The sequence below is a fragment of the Leucoraja erinacea genome, chromosome 3 (genome assembly GCF_028641065.1).
Source record: "Leucoraja erinacea ecotype New England chromosome 3, Leri_hhj_1, whole genome shotgun sequence".
In the NCBI taxonomy this organism is placed as follows: Eukaryota; Metazoa; Chordata; class Chondrichthyes; order Rajiformes; family Rajidae; genus Leucoraja; species Leucoraja erinaceus.
The window spans coordinates 10,749,242-10,767,049 of NC_073379.1; the positions used below are offsets into that span (position 1 = coordinate 10,749,242).

Below are 17,808 nucleotides of genomic sequence, written 5' to 3' on the forward strand. Positions count from 1 at the left end.
CTCTCCTGCCCCCTCCCCCCCCACTCCTGCACCTCCCTCCTGCCCCCCTCCCCCCCCCCCCCCCCCCCCACCCCCCCCCCCTCTCCTGCACCTTCCCCCACCCCTCCACCTCCTCCCCCCCCCCCCCCCCTCTCCTGCAGGGTGCTGTGATACACACGTCACAAACCCAGCTCCCCCTCTACTGCATGGAGAGGATGTTGGGGTCCTGAACGCTGGTGCTATTGAGGACGAGGACCAGTGCATTTGTGACTGAGTGGGGGAAGGAGGTTTGCTGACCTGTGTATCGTGGCCCCCCCTGTTCACCCACATTGTTCCCACAGGGAACGCTAGCGGAGAGGATCCGCGCCGGGGGTGCCGGCATCCCCGCCTTCTTCACGCCCACCGCGTACGGCACGCTGATCGAGGAGGGCGGCGCCCCCATCAAGTACAACCGGGACGGCAGCATCGCCATCGCCAGCGAGCCCAGAGAGGTGAGAGAGCCCGCCCCCCCCCCCCCCCCCCCCCCCCCCCCCCCATCACCGTCTGACCGCCACGCCACTGGTCTTCCTAAAGGAGCGTCCTTTTATTCTGAGGCCTCTGGTCCTAGACTCTCCCACTAGTGGAAACACCCTCTCCACATCCACTGTATGGTCGTAGGTGGACGTTGTGGGTAGCTTGACGTCGAGTAGGTGGCAGGTTGTTGTAGACATTGTCGTGGGGGGGTTCCAGTCGCTGGTTTTTCGGTGACCTGCCACAACTGTGACACTCGCCGGCAGTGGGACAGGCCATTTGGAGATTGGGAAGCTTTAAGGGCCTGTCCCACTTGGCGATTTTTTTCAGAGACTGCTGTGTCATATCAGTGGCGCCAAAAGATTTTGAGCATTTCAAAATCCAGTGGCGACAGATAAAATGTTGCGACACTTGAAAGAACACAGCGCGTCACACGTCATCACACCGCGAATCTTTCGGTGATCTGATACGTCAGTCAATGATGCCGGCAGTCGCCGAAAAAATCGCCAAGTGGGACAGGCCCAAGATAGACCGCTCCTGCTAAATGCAATGGGCTGACGTGTAGTACGCAACGGAGCGGAACGTGGGCCTTTTTTCCATCCATTTCAGCATCCCGACCCGACTCGCAGTGTAATCAACGTTGCGGGGGAGCAGTTTGTGTTAATAAATTATAATTCTGAAAATGAGGAGAAGATTTTTACCAAAGAACTTTTATTTTTACGAGGATGTTTCCATAACCGGCTTCCATCTCCGCACTAGTATCTTTGCTCCACTATGGGATCTTTGGTGCGGAGACGGAAGCCGGTTACGGAAATGGAGCCAAAAATTGCACATGAATCTGCCCACGACCGTACTATGTCTTTTTCGTCGAGTGATCTATCTTGCTCGCTATAGGATCTTTGGTTTAGAGACTTCCAAAAAGCTGTGGTGACTGCGGGGGTCGGAGTGTTTCCCGGATACCTGCTGACAATGTTCTAGTTTGGTGATTGATGTTTGCAAACTGCATGAACAGCAGATTTGATTCACGCATTGTTGTGTTAATTGCGAGTGAATAAAAGCTCCCTTGTTCAGGCCGAACGATATTGGAGGTTAACAATGATCTGTAGTCTCACATTCACTCTGTGTGGGAAGGAACTGCAGATGCTGGTTTACACCAAAGATAGACACAGAATGCTGGAGTCACTCAGCAGGTAACACAGCGGACAGGCAGCATCCCTGGAGAGAAGGAATGGGTGACGTTTCGGCTCTGATGAATGGTCTCGACCCAAAACATCACCCATTCCTTCTCTCCAGAGATGCTGCCTGTCCGCTGTGTTACTCCAGCATTTTGTGTCTATCTTCACGTTCACTTTTACTGCTTCCTGTGAATAACGCAGAATAATTGGACAGTTGAATGCATTTTACCAACCCCAGATAGGTTAATTTATTTAGTTTAGAGATACAGTGCGGTAACGGACCCTTCAGCCCACCGAGTCCGCACCGACCAGCGATCCCCGCACACTAACACTATCCGACACACACTATGGACGATTTTACATTTGTACCAAGTCAATTAACCTACAAACCTGTACGTGTGGGAGGAAACCGGAGCACCCGGAGAAAACGTACAGACTCCGTAGCTGGGATCGAACCCGGGTCTCTGGTGCTGTGAGGCAGCAACTCTATTGCAACACTGTGCTGGCCTACTTGAGTTTAAACTGGACCTTGTGCCCCGAGAGTTGTCCCTGGGCGAGTTGTCGGGGATACAGCCAGTGGTGGAGGCACTGCAGGAGTTCAGTTCAGTTTATTGTCACGTGCAGCGAGGTACAGTGAAAAGCTTTTGTCGCGTACTAACCAGTCAGCGGAAAGACAATACATGATTACAATCGAGCCATTCACAGTGTTCAGATACATGATAAGGGAATAACGTTTACTGCAAGGTAAAGCCAGTAAAATCTGATCAAAGATAGTCCAAGGGTCACCAATGAGGTAGATAGTAGTTCAGGACTGCTCTCTGGTTGTGGTAGGATGGTTCAGTTGCCTGATAACAGCTGGGAAGAAACTGTCCCTGAATCTGGAGGTGTGCGTTTTCACGCTTTTGTACCTCTTGCCCGATGGGAGAGGGGAGAAGAGGGTGTGACTGGTCCTTGATGATGCTGCTGGCCTTGCCGAGGCAGCGTGAGGTGTAGATGGAGTCAATGGAAGGGAGGTTGGTTTGTGTGATGGTCTGGGCTGCGTCCACAATTCGCAGCAATTTCTGGCGGTCTTGCATGGAGCTGTTCCCAGACCGTGCTGTGATGTATCAGGTTAAAGTGTTTTCCTCTGTGCATTTTGGTGTGAGTTGTTGTGACGTGCCGAGCTTCATCTGACCTCACCGTGTGTGTCCCCAGGTGCGAGAGTTTAATGGCCGGCACTACATCATGGAGCGGGGAATCACGGGAGACTTTGCCCTCATCAAGGCGTGGAGAGCGGATCGAGCCGGGAACGTGGTATTCAGGTAATCCCTCCCGCAAAGTCACCGCGCAGCACAGACACAGACCCTTCGGCCCGACTCGTCTATGCCGAGCGAGACGTCCATAGAAGCAAGTCTCACCTGCCCACGTTTGGCCGATATCCCGCTAAACCTTTCCTCTCCATCCATTTCCAGGACAAGGGGTCACAGCTTAAGGATAAGGGGGAAATCCTTTAAAACCGAGATGAGAAGAACTTTTTTCACACAGAGTGGCGAATCTCTGGAACTCTCTGCCACAGAGGGTAGTTGAGGCCAGTTCATTGGCTATATTTAAGAGGGAGTTAGATGTGGCTCTTGTGGCTAAGGGGATCAGAGGGTATGGAGAGAAGGCAGGTACGGGATACTGAGTTGGATGATCAGCCATGATCATATTGAATGGCGGTGCAGGCTCGAAGGGCCGAATGGTCTACTCCTGCACCTAATTTCTATGTTTCTATGTTTCTATCTACTGGCCAACTGTCCTGTAAATGCTGTTTCTAGCGCCTGTCTCAACTACCTCCTCAAGCAGCTCCTTCCATATACCAACTTCCCTCCTTGAGTGGAAAGGTTGCCCCTCCGGTTAGTCATAGAATCACACAGTGTGGAAACGGGCCCTTCTGCCCAACTTGCCCACACCGGCCAACATGTCCCAGCTACACAAGCCCCACCTGCCTGCATTTGATCCATATCCCACCAAACCTGTCCAATCCCATGTACATGTCCAACTGTTTCTTAAACGTTGGGATAGTCCCTGCCTCAACTACCTCCTCTGGCAGCTTGTTCCATGCACCCGCTGCCAGGGGTGGTGGTGGAGGCAGATACGATAGTGGTGTTTAAGAGGCTTTCAGACAGGAATGTGGGCATGCAGGAAATGGAGGGCTATGGATGACATGCAGACAGAGGTGATGAGTTTAACTTGGCTTCATACTGGATGTAGCTGTTGTGTTCTTGTGTACTGTTTGGCATCCTATATGTACCAGTCCTACTTTAATCTCATCATATGTTAACCCATTCATTCCTGGGATCATTCTCATAAACCCAACTCTCGACCCTCTCCAGGGCCAGCACATCCCAGCTCAGTCTGAAGAAGGGCCTCGACCCGAAACGTCACCCGTTCCTTCTCTCCAGAGATGCTGCCGGTCCCACTGAGTTACTCCAGCATTTTGTGCCTTAACTTCGGTTTAAACCGGCACCTGCAGTTCTCTCCCGCACACCCTTCCTCAGTTATGGGGCCCCAAATCTGCTCGCAGTATTCCAAAGCCTTGGCATTACATCCCTTGTGAGATAGCAGGTGGCGCTGAGGGGCCGAGTGGCCTTCTCCTGACGGGGCTGCCCTGGTGGGCTGGCTCTGGCCTCCGCGAGGGGGTGCCTGACCCCCGCCACCTGACCCACCCGTCTTTGCTGACCCTGCTCTCGATTCTCGTTGCCCCTTGCAGGAAAACTGCGCGTAACTTCAACCAGACGATGTGCAAAGCTGCTAAAGTCACCCTGGTGGAGGTAAGTGGAAGTGCATCGCTGTGCACTCTATAATTCCAGAAATTCTACAATGTTCAGAGAGAAACAGCGCGGAAACAGGCCCTTCGGCCCACCGGCCCCGCGCCGACCAGCGATCCCCGCACACTAGCACCACACACACGCACACGACGATTTTTTCTTTTCACATTTACACCAAGCCAATTAACCTACAAACCTGTACGTCTTTGTAGTGTGAGAGGAAACCAAAGATCTCGGAGAAAACCCACGCAGGTCACTGGGAGAACGTACAAACTCCGTACAGGCAGCACCCGTAGTCGGAATCGAACCCGGGTCGTCTCTGGCGCTGTGAGGCAGAATTAGGCCATTCGGCCCATCAATTCTACTCCGCCATTCGATCATGGCTGATCTATCTCCCCCTCCTAACCCCACTCTCCTGCCTTCTCCCCATATCCCCTGACACTGACAGCGAACTGCTTTGTTTTGCTTGCTATCCAAACAGTACATTAATACAACCAAGTCAAACTCCAGTACAGTAGGTGGAGCAAAGGAGAAGATACAGAGTGTAGAATAACGTTCTCAGCATTGTAGCGCATCAGTTTCAGACTCCAATGTCCACAATGGGGTAGAGGCAGAGCGGTAGAGTTGCTGCCTCACAGCGCCAGAGACCCCGGATCGATCCTGCCTACGGGTGCTGTCTATACTGAGTTTGTACGTTCTCCCCGTGACCACGTGGGTTTTCTCCGGGTGCTCCGGTTTCCTCCCACACTCTAAAGACGTGCAGGTCGGTAGGTTGATTGGCTTCTGTGCATTGTAAAACAGTCCCGAGTGCGAGTGAGATTGTGCTGGTGAGCGGGGTGAAGGGCCTGTTTCCGCGCTGTATCTGTGAGCTAAAAGCCACGAGGGCCGTGTTCTGTGCGCTCCGCAGGTGGAGGAGATCGTGGAGACGGGCTCGTTTGCCCCCGAGGACGTGCACATCCCCAGCATATACGTGCAGAGAGTGGTGAAGGGCCGGCACTATGAGAAGCGGATCGAGGTAAGTGTCCCAGCCCTACAGACTGGGAAGTGGACAGAGCAGACTGCCTCCGCTTCCCAGTCTGCTTCATCATTTACCCGGCACCCTGACTCATCAGGAACCGGCACAGCACCCAGCTCAGAAGCCAGCTCGCTCGCGTAATTGGCCGGATTCAAACCCTGCACAGCCATCGAGGAGACTGTGTGGATAATGTAAGCGGAGAATCTAATCAGAAAACCATTCCCCACCCAGACTGACCACCCAGGTCAGGCCACAGAGCTAAAGCAATCTGACACACTCCACTGAAAGATAGAGCAACTCACAGCATTGCTTTTCAATCAAAAAATGTCTTCAATTATTAGAAATGATATTTACAATACAACAATACAAACAGAACCCACCACCATAATACAAGACAAACGGATACACTAAATAAACTGCTATACAACGATGTTACACTCCTTGTCCAGGATGCATTCCACCCCCTGCGGTGCCCAGCGGTCCCGGAAATGCCCCAGGGTGTCGCACACGCACACACACAAAACACGCGCGCATACACACCACACACGCGCGCGCACACACTCATGCGCGCGCGCACACACGTGTAGACAGACAGACAAACCAATAGATAGATGCACACAGAGAGACAGTAACACACACACACACACACACACACACACACACACACGTGCGTGCGCATACAGACAGTCAGACAGACAGATGCACACAGAGACAGTAACACACACACAGAGTCAGACGCAGACAGAAAAACAGAGACAGACGGGCAGAAGCACACAGAGACAGATGCATACAGTCAGACAGACAAGCATACAGAGACACTCACACTCACACCTCACCCAGGGATCGTCTGCCCTGGTCCAATATAATACATTTATGTGTAAGAAAGAATTGCAGGTGCTGGTTGAAATCGAAGGTAGACACAAAATGCTGGAGTAACTCAGTGGGTGAAGCAGCCTCTCTGGGAGAAGGAATGTGCAGCATTTCGGGTCAAGACCCTGGGATTCCTGTCCATGGAGGGTGTATAGTTTCTGTCACTGTGTGTACGCGATGCTGGATCAAAGGGCTTTTAGCCGCTGGAATAAGCCACCAACCCAGGCAGTAAGTTCCAGACACCCACTAATTAAAAGAACAGTACTGCAGAGAAACTGGCCCTTTGGCCCACAATGTCTGTGTCGAACATGATGCCGAGACCAACTATTCCATACTTGCTCAGAATCCCTACCCCTCCATTCCCTGCATGTTTATGTGGCTGTCTAAAAGCCTCTTAAACACCACTATCGTATCTGCCTCCACCGCCAGGAGTGTGATTTGGCGCGTGTGTGGAATGACACCTATCAACTTTCTCCAGAGATGCTGCCTGACCCGCTGAGTCACTCCAGCACGCTGTGAAACGTCACCTATCCGTGTTCTCCTGAGATGCTGCCTGACCCTCTGAGTTAATCCAGCACTCTGTGAAGATTAAGGGTGGATTCTATAGAAACTTACAAAATTCGTAAGGTGTTGGACAGGCTAGATGCAGGAAGATTATTCCCGATGTTGGGGAAGTCCAGAACAAGGGGTCACAGGTTAAGGATAAGAAGGAAGTCTTTTAGGACTGAGATGAGAAAATCATGTTTTACACAGAGAGTGGTGAATCTGTGGAATTCTCTGCCACAGAAGGTAGTTGAGGCCAGTTCATTGGCTATATTCAAGAGGGAGTTAGATGTGGCCCTTGTGGCTAAAGGGATCAGGGGGTATGGAGAGAAGGCAGGGATGTGATACCGAGTTGGATGATCAGCCATGATCATATTGAATGGCGGTGCAGGCTCGAAGGGCCGAATGGCCTACTCCTGCACCTATTTTCTATGTTTCTATGACCCGCTGAGTTACTCCAGCACTCTGTGCCTGTGTTTGTGAACCAGCATCGGCAGTTCCCTGTTTCTACGCAGTGATACTTTGCTTTAGAGGTTTGGGGCAGATGTGGGGGAGAGCATGGTTGCTCCAGCTCTCTCTCTCGGCCCGTTGGGGGTTGTGTTCTTGGGGCCGGACGTGTTGTTGGGGGGGGGGGGGGGTGATCTTTTCCCCCTGCCCAGTGTGTCTGTAACGCACCTTGCTCCTATCCAGCGGCTGACACTGAGGAAGCTGGGAGATGACCAGCCCAAAGCCACCACAGAGGCCGACATCGTCAGGGAGCGCATTATCCGGCGGGCGGCGCTGGAGTTCCAGGACGGAATGTACGGTATCCTTTCCTGCACGGGGCACCCATCTACTCCCACTCCCCCCGCCCCCCCCCCCCCCCGCCGGCCGAAACAACAAACAACCTTTTATTTTATTTTTAATCAAAAATATTAATGCTAATATTAAAATAATATATACAGCACAGTAAAAAACAAACCAGGACCCACCACCATAATACAAGACCAACAAATACACTAAATAAACTGCTATACAACTATGTTACAATCCTTGTCAAGGATACATTCCACCCCCCGCGGTCCCGGAAACCCCCCAGGGTGCCCGTAGACAGGGCGTATTCCCTTTCTAACCCCACCCGGGCACGGAAGTAACCCCGGAAAAGGGGCAGGCAGCCGGCTCGGGTAGACCCGTCTTCCACCTGGCGCCTTGACTCGTGGATGGCCAGCTTGGCCAGGCCCAGGAGCAACCCAACCAGGACATCTTCAGCCCTACCCTCTCCCCTACGCACAGGGTGTCCAAATATGAGGATGGTGGGTGGGAAATGCAGCCAGAGGCAAGGAGCAGCCCCTTTAGGTAGTCAAACAGTTGCTGCACGTGGTACACAGACTCTTCCAGCCCGCAGAAGTGGCAGGCGGCTGGCCAGTCTCTGAACCGCGAGAGAAACGGGTTGCAGGGGAACACCTCGGTACAGCACCCCAGGTCCCTGATGTAGTCCCTGCGTAGAGGGGCCCCCACTGGGAACAAACAACCTCCAGGAGCAGATCGGCAACCCGGGCACCATCTGTGGAGCCGTAGTATTACACAGCATGGAAACAGGCCCTTCGGCCCAACTTGCCCACACTTGCCAACGTGTCCCAGCTACACCAATCCCACCTGCCTGCATTTGGCCCATATCCCTCTACACCTGGCCAGTCCCATGTCCCTGTCCAAATGTTTCTTAAACGTTGGGATAGTCTCTGCCCCAACTACCTCTGCTCAGTATCTCCTCACCAAGAGCCTGCAGAAGTGGCCCAACCCAAAACGGTCGCCCGTCCATTCCCTCCACAGACACGGCCTGACCCACTGAGTTCCTCCAGCATCCAGAATAGATCGGGTAGATGCACAGAGTCTCTTGCCCAGAGTAGGGGAACCGAGGACCAGAGGTCACAGGTTTAAGGTGAAGGGGAAAAGAATTAATTGGAATTTGAGGGGTAACTTTTCCACACAAAGGGTGGTGGGTGTACGGAACAAGCTGCCAGAGGAGATAGTTGAGGCAGGGACTATCCCAACATCTAAGAAACATTTAGACAGGTACATGGATAGGACAGGTGTGGAGGGATATGGGCCAAATGCGGGCAGGTGGGACTGGCGTAGCTGGGACATGTTGGGCTGAAGGGCCTGTTTCCATGCTGTATGACTCTATCTACAGTAGCCTCGTCTCTAGTTAGACTGTGGGTAGTACGGGGTTAAGCAGCAGTAGGTTGGCAGAGTGAGATGGAGAGTTGTGTGTTGTGGCGAGGTGTGTGTGGAGATAGATATCAGGCTCGTGAGGGCACGTTAATCTGGCTGTCAAAGGACAAATTAAGTGGCTTTGCTGATGGTATCTCACTGTACAAACCAGCAAACTGATCACGAGGACGTTTGTTTCCCCGTGGCTCCGGGAAGGGCAGCAATGGGAAAGTTGCCACGGGCACTTGGTTCTGGAGATAGAGCGCGGAAACACGACCTTCAGCCCACCGCGTCCATGCCGACCAGCGATCCCCGTACACACACACACACACGAGAGACAGTTTACAATTTTACAGAGGCCCATTAACCTAAAAACCTGTACGCCTCTGGGATGTGGGAGGAAACTGGAGCACCCGGGGAAAACCCACACAGTCAAAGAGAGAGCACACAAACTCCGTACAGACAGCACCCGTAGTCAGGATGGAACCCGGGTCTCTGACGCTGTGAGGCAGCAACTCTACCGCTGCGCCACCGTGACCCCCTCAAATTTATTTATCATATGTACAGGCAAAGCACATTGAAACTCTAACCAGTGTCGGCTTTCCAAGCTGGTAAATATAATACAATACCCTCCATAATGTTTGGGACAACGACCTATCATTTATTTATTTGCCTCTGTACTCTACAATTTGAGATTTGTAATAGAAAAAAAATCACATGTGGTTAAAGTGCACATTGTCAGATTTTAATAAAGGCCATTTGTATACATTTTGGTTTCACCATGTAGAAATGGGGGGAACTATGTATAAACACTGCTGTAATTTACACATGGTGAAACCAAAATGTATTAAAAATGGCCTTTAATAAAATCTGACAATGTGCACTTTAACCACATGTGATTTTTTTTTTTTTCTCTATTACAAATCTCAAATCGTGGAGTACAGAGGCAAATAAATAAATGATGGATCTTTGTCCAAAATATTATGGAGGGCCCTGTAACAACCAGGCCAATCTACAATGAATTAATAATTAGTATTACTAGGTAACCAGAAAATTAATAGCAGGCTGTAGTACAACCAAAGATCATGGTTGCTTAGGTTAGTGTTCAAGATCCTGATGATTGTTGGGGGAAAAAGCTGCTCCTGAACCTGGAGGTCACGGTTTTCAGGCTCCTGTACTTTCTTCCCGATGGTAGCAGCGAGATGAGAGTGTGGCCAGGGTGGTGTGGGTCTCTGATGATGCCGGCTGCCTTTTTGAGGCAGCGCCTCCTGTAGATCCCTTCGATGGTGAGGAGGTCGGTACCCGTGATGGGCCAGGGCAGTGTCCACCGCTCTCTGTAGATGCCTTCGATGGTGGGGGAGGTCCTGAACTACGGGTGCTGTCTGTACGGAGTTTGTACGTTCCCTCCGTGACCTGTGTGGGTTTTCTCCGAGATCTTCTGTTTCCTCCCACACTCCAAAGACGTACAGGTTTGTTGGTTAATTGGCTTGGTGTAAATGTAAATTGTCCCTAGTGTGTGTAGGATGGTGGCAGTGTGCAGGGATCGCTGGTTGGTGCAGATTCGGTGGGCTGAAGGGCCTGTCTCCATGCCTAATCTCTAAAAGAACAAGTTTGGGGGTGGGGGTGGGTCAGGGACGCAGACACTAGGTGGGTGAGGCGTGGGGGGGGGAGGGGAGGCTGGGGGATGGGGTTCCCTGCCAGTCACTGATGTGATTTGGCGGGCAGATTATGGTGCAGAAGAGGGCAGTGCAGGAGTGGAGTGACCCATTCCCCTCTGACTCCATAAGTGATAGGAGCAGAAATAGGCCATTCGGCCCATTCATTCATGGCTGATCTATCTCCCTCCTAACCCCATTCTCCTGCCTTCTCCCCGTAACCCCTGACACCCGTACTAGTGAAGAATCAGTTAATCTCCGCTTTAATAATCTCCGCCCTACCCCCTTCTCGCCCTCTGACCCGGCGTGACCCCACTCACCCCTGACCCCGCATGAACCCCTCTCCCTTTGACCCGGCATGACCCCCCTCGCCCTCTGACCCAGCGTGACCCCCACTCAGCCGATACCCCTCATGACTCCCCTCGCCCTTTGACCCAGCATGACCCCCCTGACCCGATGTGATCCCTACTCATCCCTGACCCCGCTTGACCCCGGCCCGGCATACCCCCCCCTCGCCCCTGACCCAGCGTAATCCCACCTCTCCCTCTGATCCTTGCATGACCCCCACTTGCCTCCTGACTCTGCGTGACCCCCGCTCGCCCTCTGACCCACTCGGTGTGAGCGGCCCGCTGTTGTCCTTGACCAGACCTGGCAGCAAATCTGGGCATCGGGATGCCAATGCTGGCCAGCAACTTCATCCGGCCCGACATCACAGTCCATCTGCAGAGTGAGAACGGAGTGCTGGGCCTGGTGAGGAGGAGGGGGGGGGGGGGGCACATGCTGGGCCTGGTGAAGCTGGGGGGCTGGTGGGCCTGGTGAGAGAGGGGGGGGGGGCACATGCTGGGCCTGGTGAGGAGAGGGGGGGGGGGCACATGCTGGGCCTGGTGAGGAGAGGGGGGGGGGCCACATGGGGCCTGGTGAGGAGAGGGGGGGGGGCAATGCTGGGGGTGAGGAGGGGGGGGGGGGCAGCTGGGCCTGGTGAGGAGGGGGGGGGGGGCACATGCTGGGCCTGGTGAGGAAGGAAGGGGCGGGGGCACATGTGGGCCTGGGGGACGGTGGGAGGAGCATAGGGGCCTGGTGGGAGGGGGGGGGGGCATGTGCTGGGCTTGGTAAGGACAGGGGGGGGGGGGCACATTGGGGGCCTGGTGAGGAGGCGGGGGGGCACATGCTGGGCTGGAGGGAGAGGGGGGGGGGGGCAAGGGGGGGGGGGGGGTGGCTCACGACCTGGCTCTGGTAAAAGGGTGGGCAATAGGGTGAGGGGATAGCATGGCTGGGCTGGTAAGGAGAAGGTGGGTAGTGCGGGCAGCCTGGGGGGGTGGGGGGGGGGGGGGGGGGTGGCTCACGACCTGCTTGCGGGTGCTGAAAGGGTGAACAGGGGAAGGGGGTAGTGCAGGCCTGGGCTGATGGGGAGGGGGGGTAGAGCTGACTCATCCATGCCAGGACCTGCCCGCTGGGGGGTGGGGGGGGGGAGGGGGGGAGGGAGAGGAGGGGGAAAGAAAGGGTCTCTGTAACCGCCGCTCTCGTTCCAGGGCCCCTACCCTCTGGAGGGAGAGGAGGACGCTGATCTCATCAATGCAGGTGAACCCTCCACCCCTGAGTACAGTCATCCAGGCCCTTCGACCCAACCCATCCATGCTGACCCACACTTGGCCCATATCCCTCCAAACCTGTCCTATCCATGTACCTGTCTAACTGTTTCTTAAACGTTGGGATAGTCCCAGCCTCAACTACCTCCTCCAGCAGCTCGTTCCATACACCCACCACCCTTTGTGTGAAAAAGTTACCCCTCTGGTTCCTCTTAAACCTTTTCCCCTTCACCTATGTCCTCTGGTCCTCGATTCCCCTACTCTGGACAAGAGTGTGCATCTATCTACCCGATCTATTCCTCTCATGATTTTACACACCTCTATAAGATCTCCCCTTATCCTCCTGCGCTCCATGGAATAGAGACCCAGCCCACTCAACCTCTGCGTATAGATCACACCCTCTAGTCCTAGTAACATCCTCGTAAATCCCATGCACCCTTTCCAGCTTGACAACATCCTTCCTCTAGCAGGGTGACCAAAACTGAACACTATAAGTTCATTAGTGATAGGAGCAAAATTAGGCCTTTTGGCCCATCGATACTCTGCCATTCAATCATGGCTGATCTCTCTCTCTCTCACACAACCCCATTCTCCTGCCTTCTCCCCATAACCCCTGACACCCGTACTAATCAAGAGTCTGTCTATCTCTGCCTTAAATAAATAATTGACACGGCCTCCACAGCCTTCTGTGGCAATGAATTCCACAGATTCACCACCCTCTGACTAAAGAGATTCCTCCTCATCTCCTTCCTAAAGGAACGTCCTTTAATTCTGAGGCTGTGGCCTCTGGTCCTAGACTCTCTCACTGTTGGAAACATCCTCTTCACATCCACTCTATCTATGCCTTTCACTATTCGGTACGTTTCAATTAGGTTTACCCCCTCATCCTAAACTCCAGCGAGTACAGGCCCAGTGCCGTCAAACGCTCATCATATGTTACCCCTCTCATTCCTGGGATACTCCAAATGTGTCCTCTGGTCCTTGATTTTCCTCTCCCGTGGAAAATGAGTTGAAGATGACTATTTCCTCCCCCCAGAGAGCTAGCACACAAATGATGGGGTGAGTGGCAGCTTACTTATTCTTGGACTTTAGTTCCACAGTCATTGTTCTCACTGTCTTGTGCTGTTAGAGCCGCTGCCTCACAGCGACAGAGACCCGGGTTCCATCCCGACCTCGGGTGCCGTCTGTCTGTGTGGAGTTTGTACGTTGTCCCTCTGACCGCGTGGGTTTTCTCCGGGTGCTCCGGTTTCCTTCCACTTCACAAAGACGTGCGGGTTAGGTTAATTGGCCCTGTCTATATTGCCGCTAGTGTGCAGGGAGTGGATGAAAAAGTGGGATAACATAGAACTAGTGTGAACGGGTGATCGATGGTTGGCATGGCCCTGTTTCCATGCTGTATCTTTCAATCAATCACAGTGCCCTCCATAATGTTTGGGACAAAGACCCGTCATTTATTTATTTGCTTCTACTCCACAATTTGAGATTTGTAATAGAAAAAAAATCACATGTGGTTAAAGTGCACATTGTCAGATTTTAATAAAGGCCATTTTTATACATTTTGGTTTCACCATGTAGAAATTACAACAGTGTGCGCTTTAACCACATGTGATTTTTTTTTTTTACAAATCTCAAAGTGTGGAGTACAGAGGCAAATAAATAAATGATGGGTCTTTGTCCCAAACATTATGGAGGGCACTGTAGTTTGGTTTAGAGATGCAGCGTGGAAGCAGGCCTTTCGGCCTACCAAGCCCTCACCGGCCAGCAATCCCAGCACATTAACGGCTCCTGCACAAACTGGGAACAGTATGCAATTCTACCAGGCCAATTTACCTACAAATTGTACCTGTATGCCTTTGGAGTGTGGGAGGAAACCAGAGATCTGGGAGGAAACCCACGGGGAGAATGTACAAACTCCGTACAGACGAGCGCCTGTAGTTGGGATCGAACCGGGGTCTCTGGCGTTGAAAAAGCTGCGAGGCAACAACTCTAGCGCTGCGCCACCGTGCCCGCCCAGATAGTGTATGTGTGTTTGTCTGAGTGTGTGTGCCAGTCATTGTCATTGCGTGGCAAGATTGCCACTGTAGCTGTACCTCACTGTGTGAGTGTACGAGAACGTGATGAGGCGGTGGGATGAAAGGTGAACTTTCTCTCTGACAGGTAAAGAAACGGTGACCGTCCTGCCCGGGGCATCCTTCTTCTCCAGCGATGAATCCTTTGCCATGATCCGAGGGTAGGTCAGGTCGCGGCAGGGTACCAAGCGGGAGGGGGGGGGGGGGGGACGAGGGGGGGGGGGGGGGGGGGGGAGGGGGAGGAGGGAGGAGGGAGGGAGGGGGGGGAGGGAGGTCTTGGATGGGGCTGAGGTGCAGTTGACAGGACCACAGGTGGGACTACCGACTCAGCAGAAGGTGGACACAGAGTGCTGGAGTGACTCAGCGGGTCAGGCAGCATCTGTGGAGAACATGGATAGGTGACGTTTCACACAGTGCTGGAGTAACTCAGCGGATCAGGCAGCATCTGTGGAGAACATGGATAGGCGATGTTTTGGGTCGATGTGATGGGACGATGGGTGGGCTAGAGGTGGCAGCTGCTCAGTGGGGTGGCGGGTGACAGGCTCACACCCGGGGTACAGTTCCTCCACACTGTCCCGTATGATTAAGCACAATGGTCCCCCTGATACACCAGTCCCTGGGTCGGACACATACTGCGCTCACGTCTAAGTATCTAGAAATTAAATTGCACACCACAGTCTTGAATTTAGGAAGCAAAACTGAAATTGGGAACTGCACAGGAACAGGCCCTTCAGCCCACCATGTCTGTGCTGAAGCCACGTTAACGTGCACGGTGGCGCAGCGGTAGAGTTGCTGCCTCAAGGCGTCAGTTCAATCCTGACCACGGGTGCTGTCTGTACAGAGTTTGTACGTTCTCCCCGTGACCTGCGTGGGGTTTTCTCTGGGATCTTCGGTGTCCTCCCACACTCCAAAGACGTACAGATGTGTAGGTGAATTGGCTTGGTGTAAATGTAAATTGTCCCTAGTGTGTGTAGGCTGGTGTTAGTGTGCGGGGATCGCTGGTCGGTGCGGACTATGTGGGCCACAGGTCTGTATCTTTAAACTAAACTAAAACTAAACATGGAGCCAAGTTAAACTGATCTCCTCTTCCTGCACCCTCCATTCCCTGCAAAGCCTGTCTAAAAGCCTCTTAAACACCACTCTTGTATCTGCCACCACCCCTGGCAGCGTGTTCCAAACACCCACTACCCTCTGTGTAAAAATAACTTTCCCGTACATCTCATTACAGCACAGGGATGGAGGTTGAGGAAGGAACTAGTTGGATGCAGGGCAGAGGGAAGTGAGAGTGGGGGGGGGGGGGGTTTACTACAGCAGGAACCAGCAGCAATATGGTCATCGGTGTGGCAGGTCCAGGTGAAGGAAGGGAGCTTGAGTCTGTAAATGTAGACACAAGGAACTGCAGATGCTGGAGGAAGGGTCCCGACCCAAACCATCCTCCATCCACTGCCTCCGCAGATGCTGCCTGTCCCGCTGGCTTCCTCCAGCACTCTGTTGTTGCAGCTGCCTTCCCGGATAAGTCTTTCCGGCTGTGGTTTTGCGGCTTCCGTGGTGGCCGAGGATGTGGGAAGTGAAGTCTATGCAGCAGACTGTGTGTGTGTGTGTGTGTTACTGCCTCTCTGTGTGCATCTGTCGGTCTGACTGTTTGCACACGTGTGTGTCTGCGCGCGCGCGTGTGGTGTGTACGCGCGTGTGTGTAGTGTGCGCGCATGTGGTGCGTGCGCATGAGTGATTGGGTGTGTGTGGGGGTTGCTGTGACGGGGTGGGTTTATGTGTGCCTGTGGGAGTGTGTGTGGGCTGATGTGTGTGTGGGTGGGCTGATGTGTGAGTGTGTGTGTGTGTGTGGGTGGGTGGGCTGATGTGTGAGTGTGTGTGGGCGTGAGTGTGCGTTTGGACGTTAGTGTGTGAGTGTGGCTGGGCTGATGTGAGTGTGTGTGTGTGGGCATGAGTGTGGACGTGAGTGTGTGTGTAGGAGTGTGTGATGGGATAAGTAGGTGGATGTAGACCTGGGCGTAGACACAAAATGCTGGAGTAACTCAGCGGGACAGGCAGCATCTCTGGAGTGAAGGAATGGGCGACGTTTTGGGTCGAGACCCTTCCTCAGACTGATGTCAGGGGAGTGGGCGGAACAGATATAGAATGTAGTCGGAGACAGTAAGACTGGTGGGGGAACTGGCAAGGGGGAGGGTGGAGAGAGAGGGAAAGTAAGGGCTACTTGAAGTTAGAGAAGTCAATGTTTATACTGCAGGGGTGCAAGCTGCCCAAGTGAAATATCGGGTGCTGTTCCTCCCATTTGCGCTGGGCCTCACTCTGACAGTGGAGGAGGACAGAAAGGTCAGATTGGGAATGGGAGGGGGAGTTGAAATGCTGAGCCACCGGTAGATCAGGTAGGTTAAGGCGGACTGAGCGGTGGTGTCCAGTGAAACGATCGCCAAGCCTGCGCTTGGTCTCGCCAATGTACAGAAGTTGACACCTGGAACAGTGGATACAGTAGATGAGGTTGGAGGAGGTGCAAGTGAACCTCTGCCTCACCTGGAAAGACTGTTGGGGTCCTTGGATGGAGTCGAGGGGGGAGGTAAAGGGACAGGTGTTGCATCTCATGTGCTAGCAGGGGAAAATACCTGGGGAGGGGGTGGAATGGGTGGGAAGGGACGAGTTGACCAGGGAGTAGTTGAGGGAACGGTCTCTGCGGAAAGCAGAAAGGGGTGGAGATGGGAAGATGGAGATTGGGAAAATGTCAGAGGATTATGTGTTGTATGCGACGGCTGATGGGGTAGAAGGTGAGGACAAGGGGGGATTCTACCCTTGTTACGAATAGGGGGAGAGGGAGTAAGAGCGGAGCTGGGGATATCGAGGAGACCCCAGTGAGAACCTCATCTATAATGGAACAGGGGAACCCCCATTTCCTAAAGAATAAAGACATCTCTGATGACCTGGTGTGGAAGACGTCATCCTGGGTACAGATGCGGCATAGACGGAGGAATTGGGAGTAGAGGATAGAGTCTTTACAGGAAATAGGGTGGGTGGGTGTAGTTGTGTGTGTGTGTGTGTGCACTGTGTGTCTAGTGCGTGCGGTGTGTGTGTGTGTGCGCGTGGTGTGTGGGTGCGTGTGCGTGCATGCATGCGGTGTGCGTGCATGCGTGTGCGTGTGTGTGCTTGCGGTGCGTGCGTGCATGCGTGCGGTGTGTGTGGTGCGTGCAGAGCAATAGCGTGCATGTTCCCTGTGCCGGTCACCCCCACTGACCAGTTTCACCGTTGCAGGGGCCACGTCAACATGACCATGCTCGGAGGCATGCAGGTCTCCCAGTTCGGCGATCTGGCCAATTGGATGATTCCGGTGAGTGCTCTCGCCCTGCTCCATGTCACGGTACATCATGGGCTGCAACATGCACGTTTTCCTATGCGACGCATGTTTGATCCCGGAATGCCA

General features: G+C 53.4%; 1 protein-coding gene across 1 annotated transcript in view; it reads left to right on the top strand.

The window, feature by feature from the left end:
• Positions 1 to 17,808, top strand: part of oxct1a (3-oxoacid CoA transferase 1a) — a 45,444-nt gene that overhangs the window by 19,952 nt on the left and 7,684 nt on the right. Inside the window, exons 5-13 of the mRNA XM_055632060.1 lie at positions 321 to 470; positions 2,859 to 2,965; positions 4,396 to 4,456; positions 5,361 to 5,468; positions 7,572 to 7,686; positions 11,382 to 11,476; positions 12,256 to 12,304; positions 14,470 to 14,542; positions 17,640 to 17,715. Of these exons, the coding sequence (XP_055488035.1) occupies positions 321 to 470; positions 2,859 to 2,965; positions 4,396 to 4,456; positions 5,361 to 5,468; positions 7,572 to 7,686; positions 11,382 to 11,476; positions 12,256 to 12,304; positions 14,470 to 14,542; positions 17,640 to 17,715 (834 nt within the window). The remainder of the gene's footprint in view (positions 1 to 320; positions 471 to 2,858; positions 2,966 to 4,395; positions 4,457 to 5,360; positions 5,469 to 7,571; positions 7,687 to 11,381; positions 11,477 to 12,255; positions 12,305 to 14,469; positions 14,543 to 17,639; positions 17,716 to 17,808) is intronic.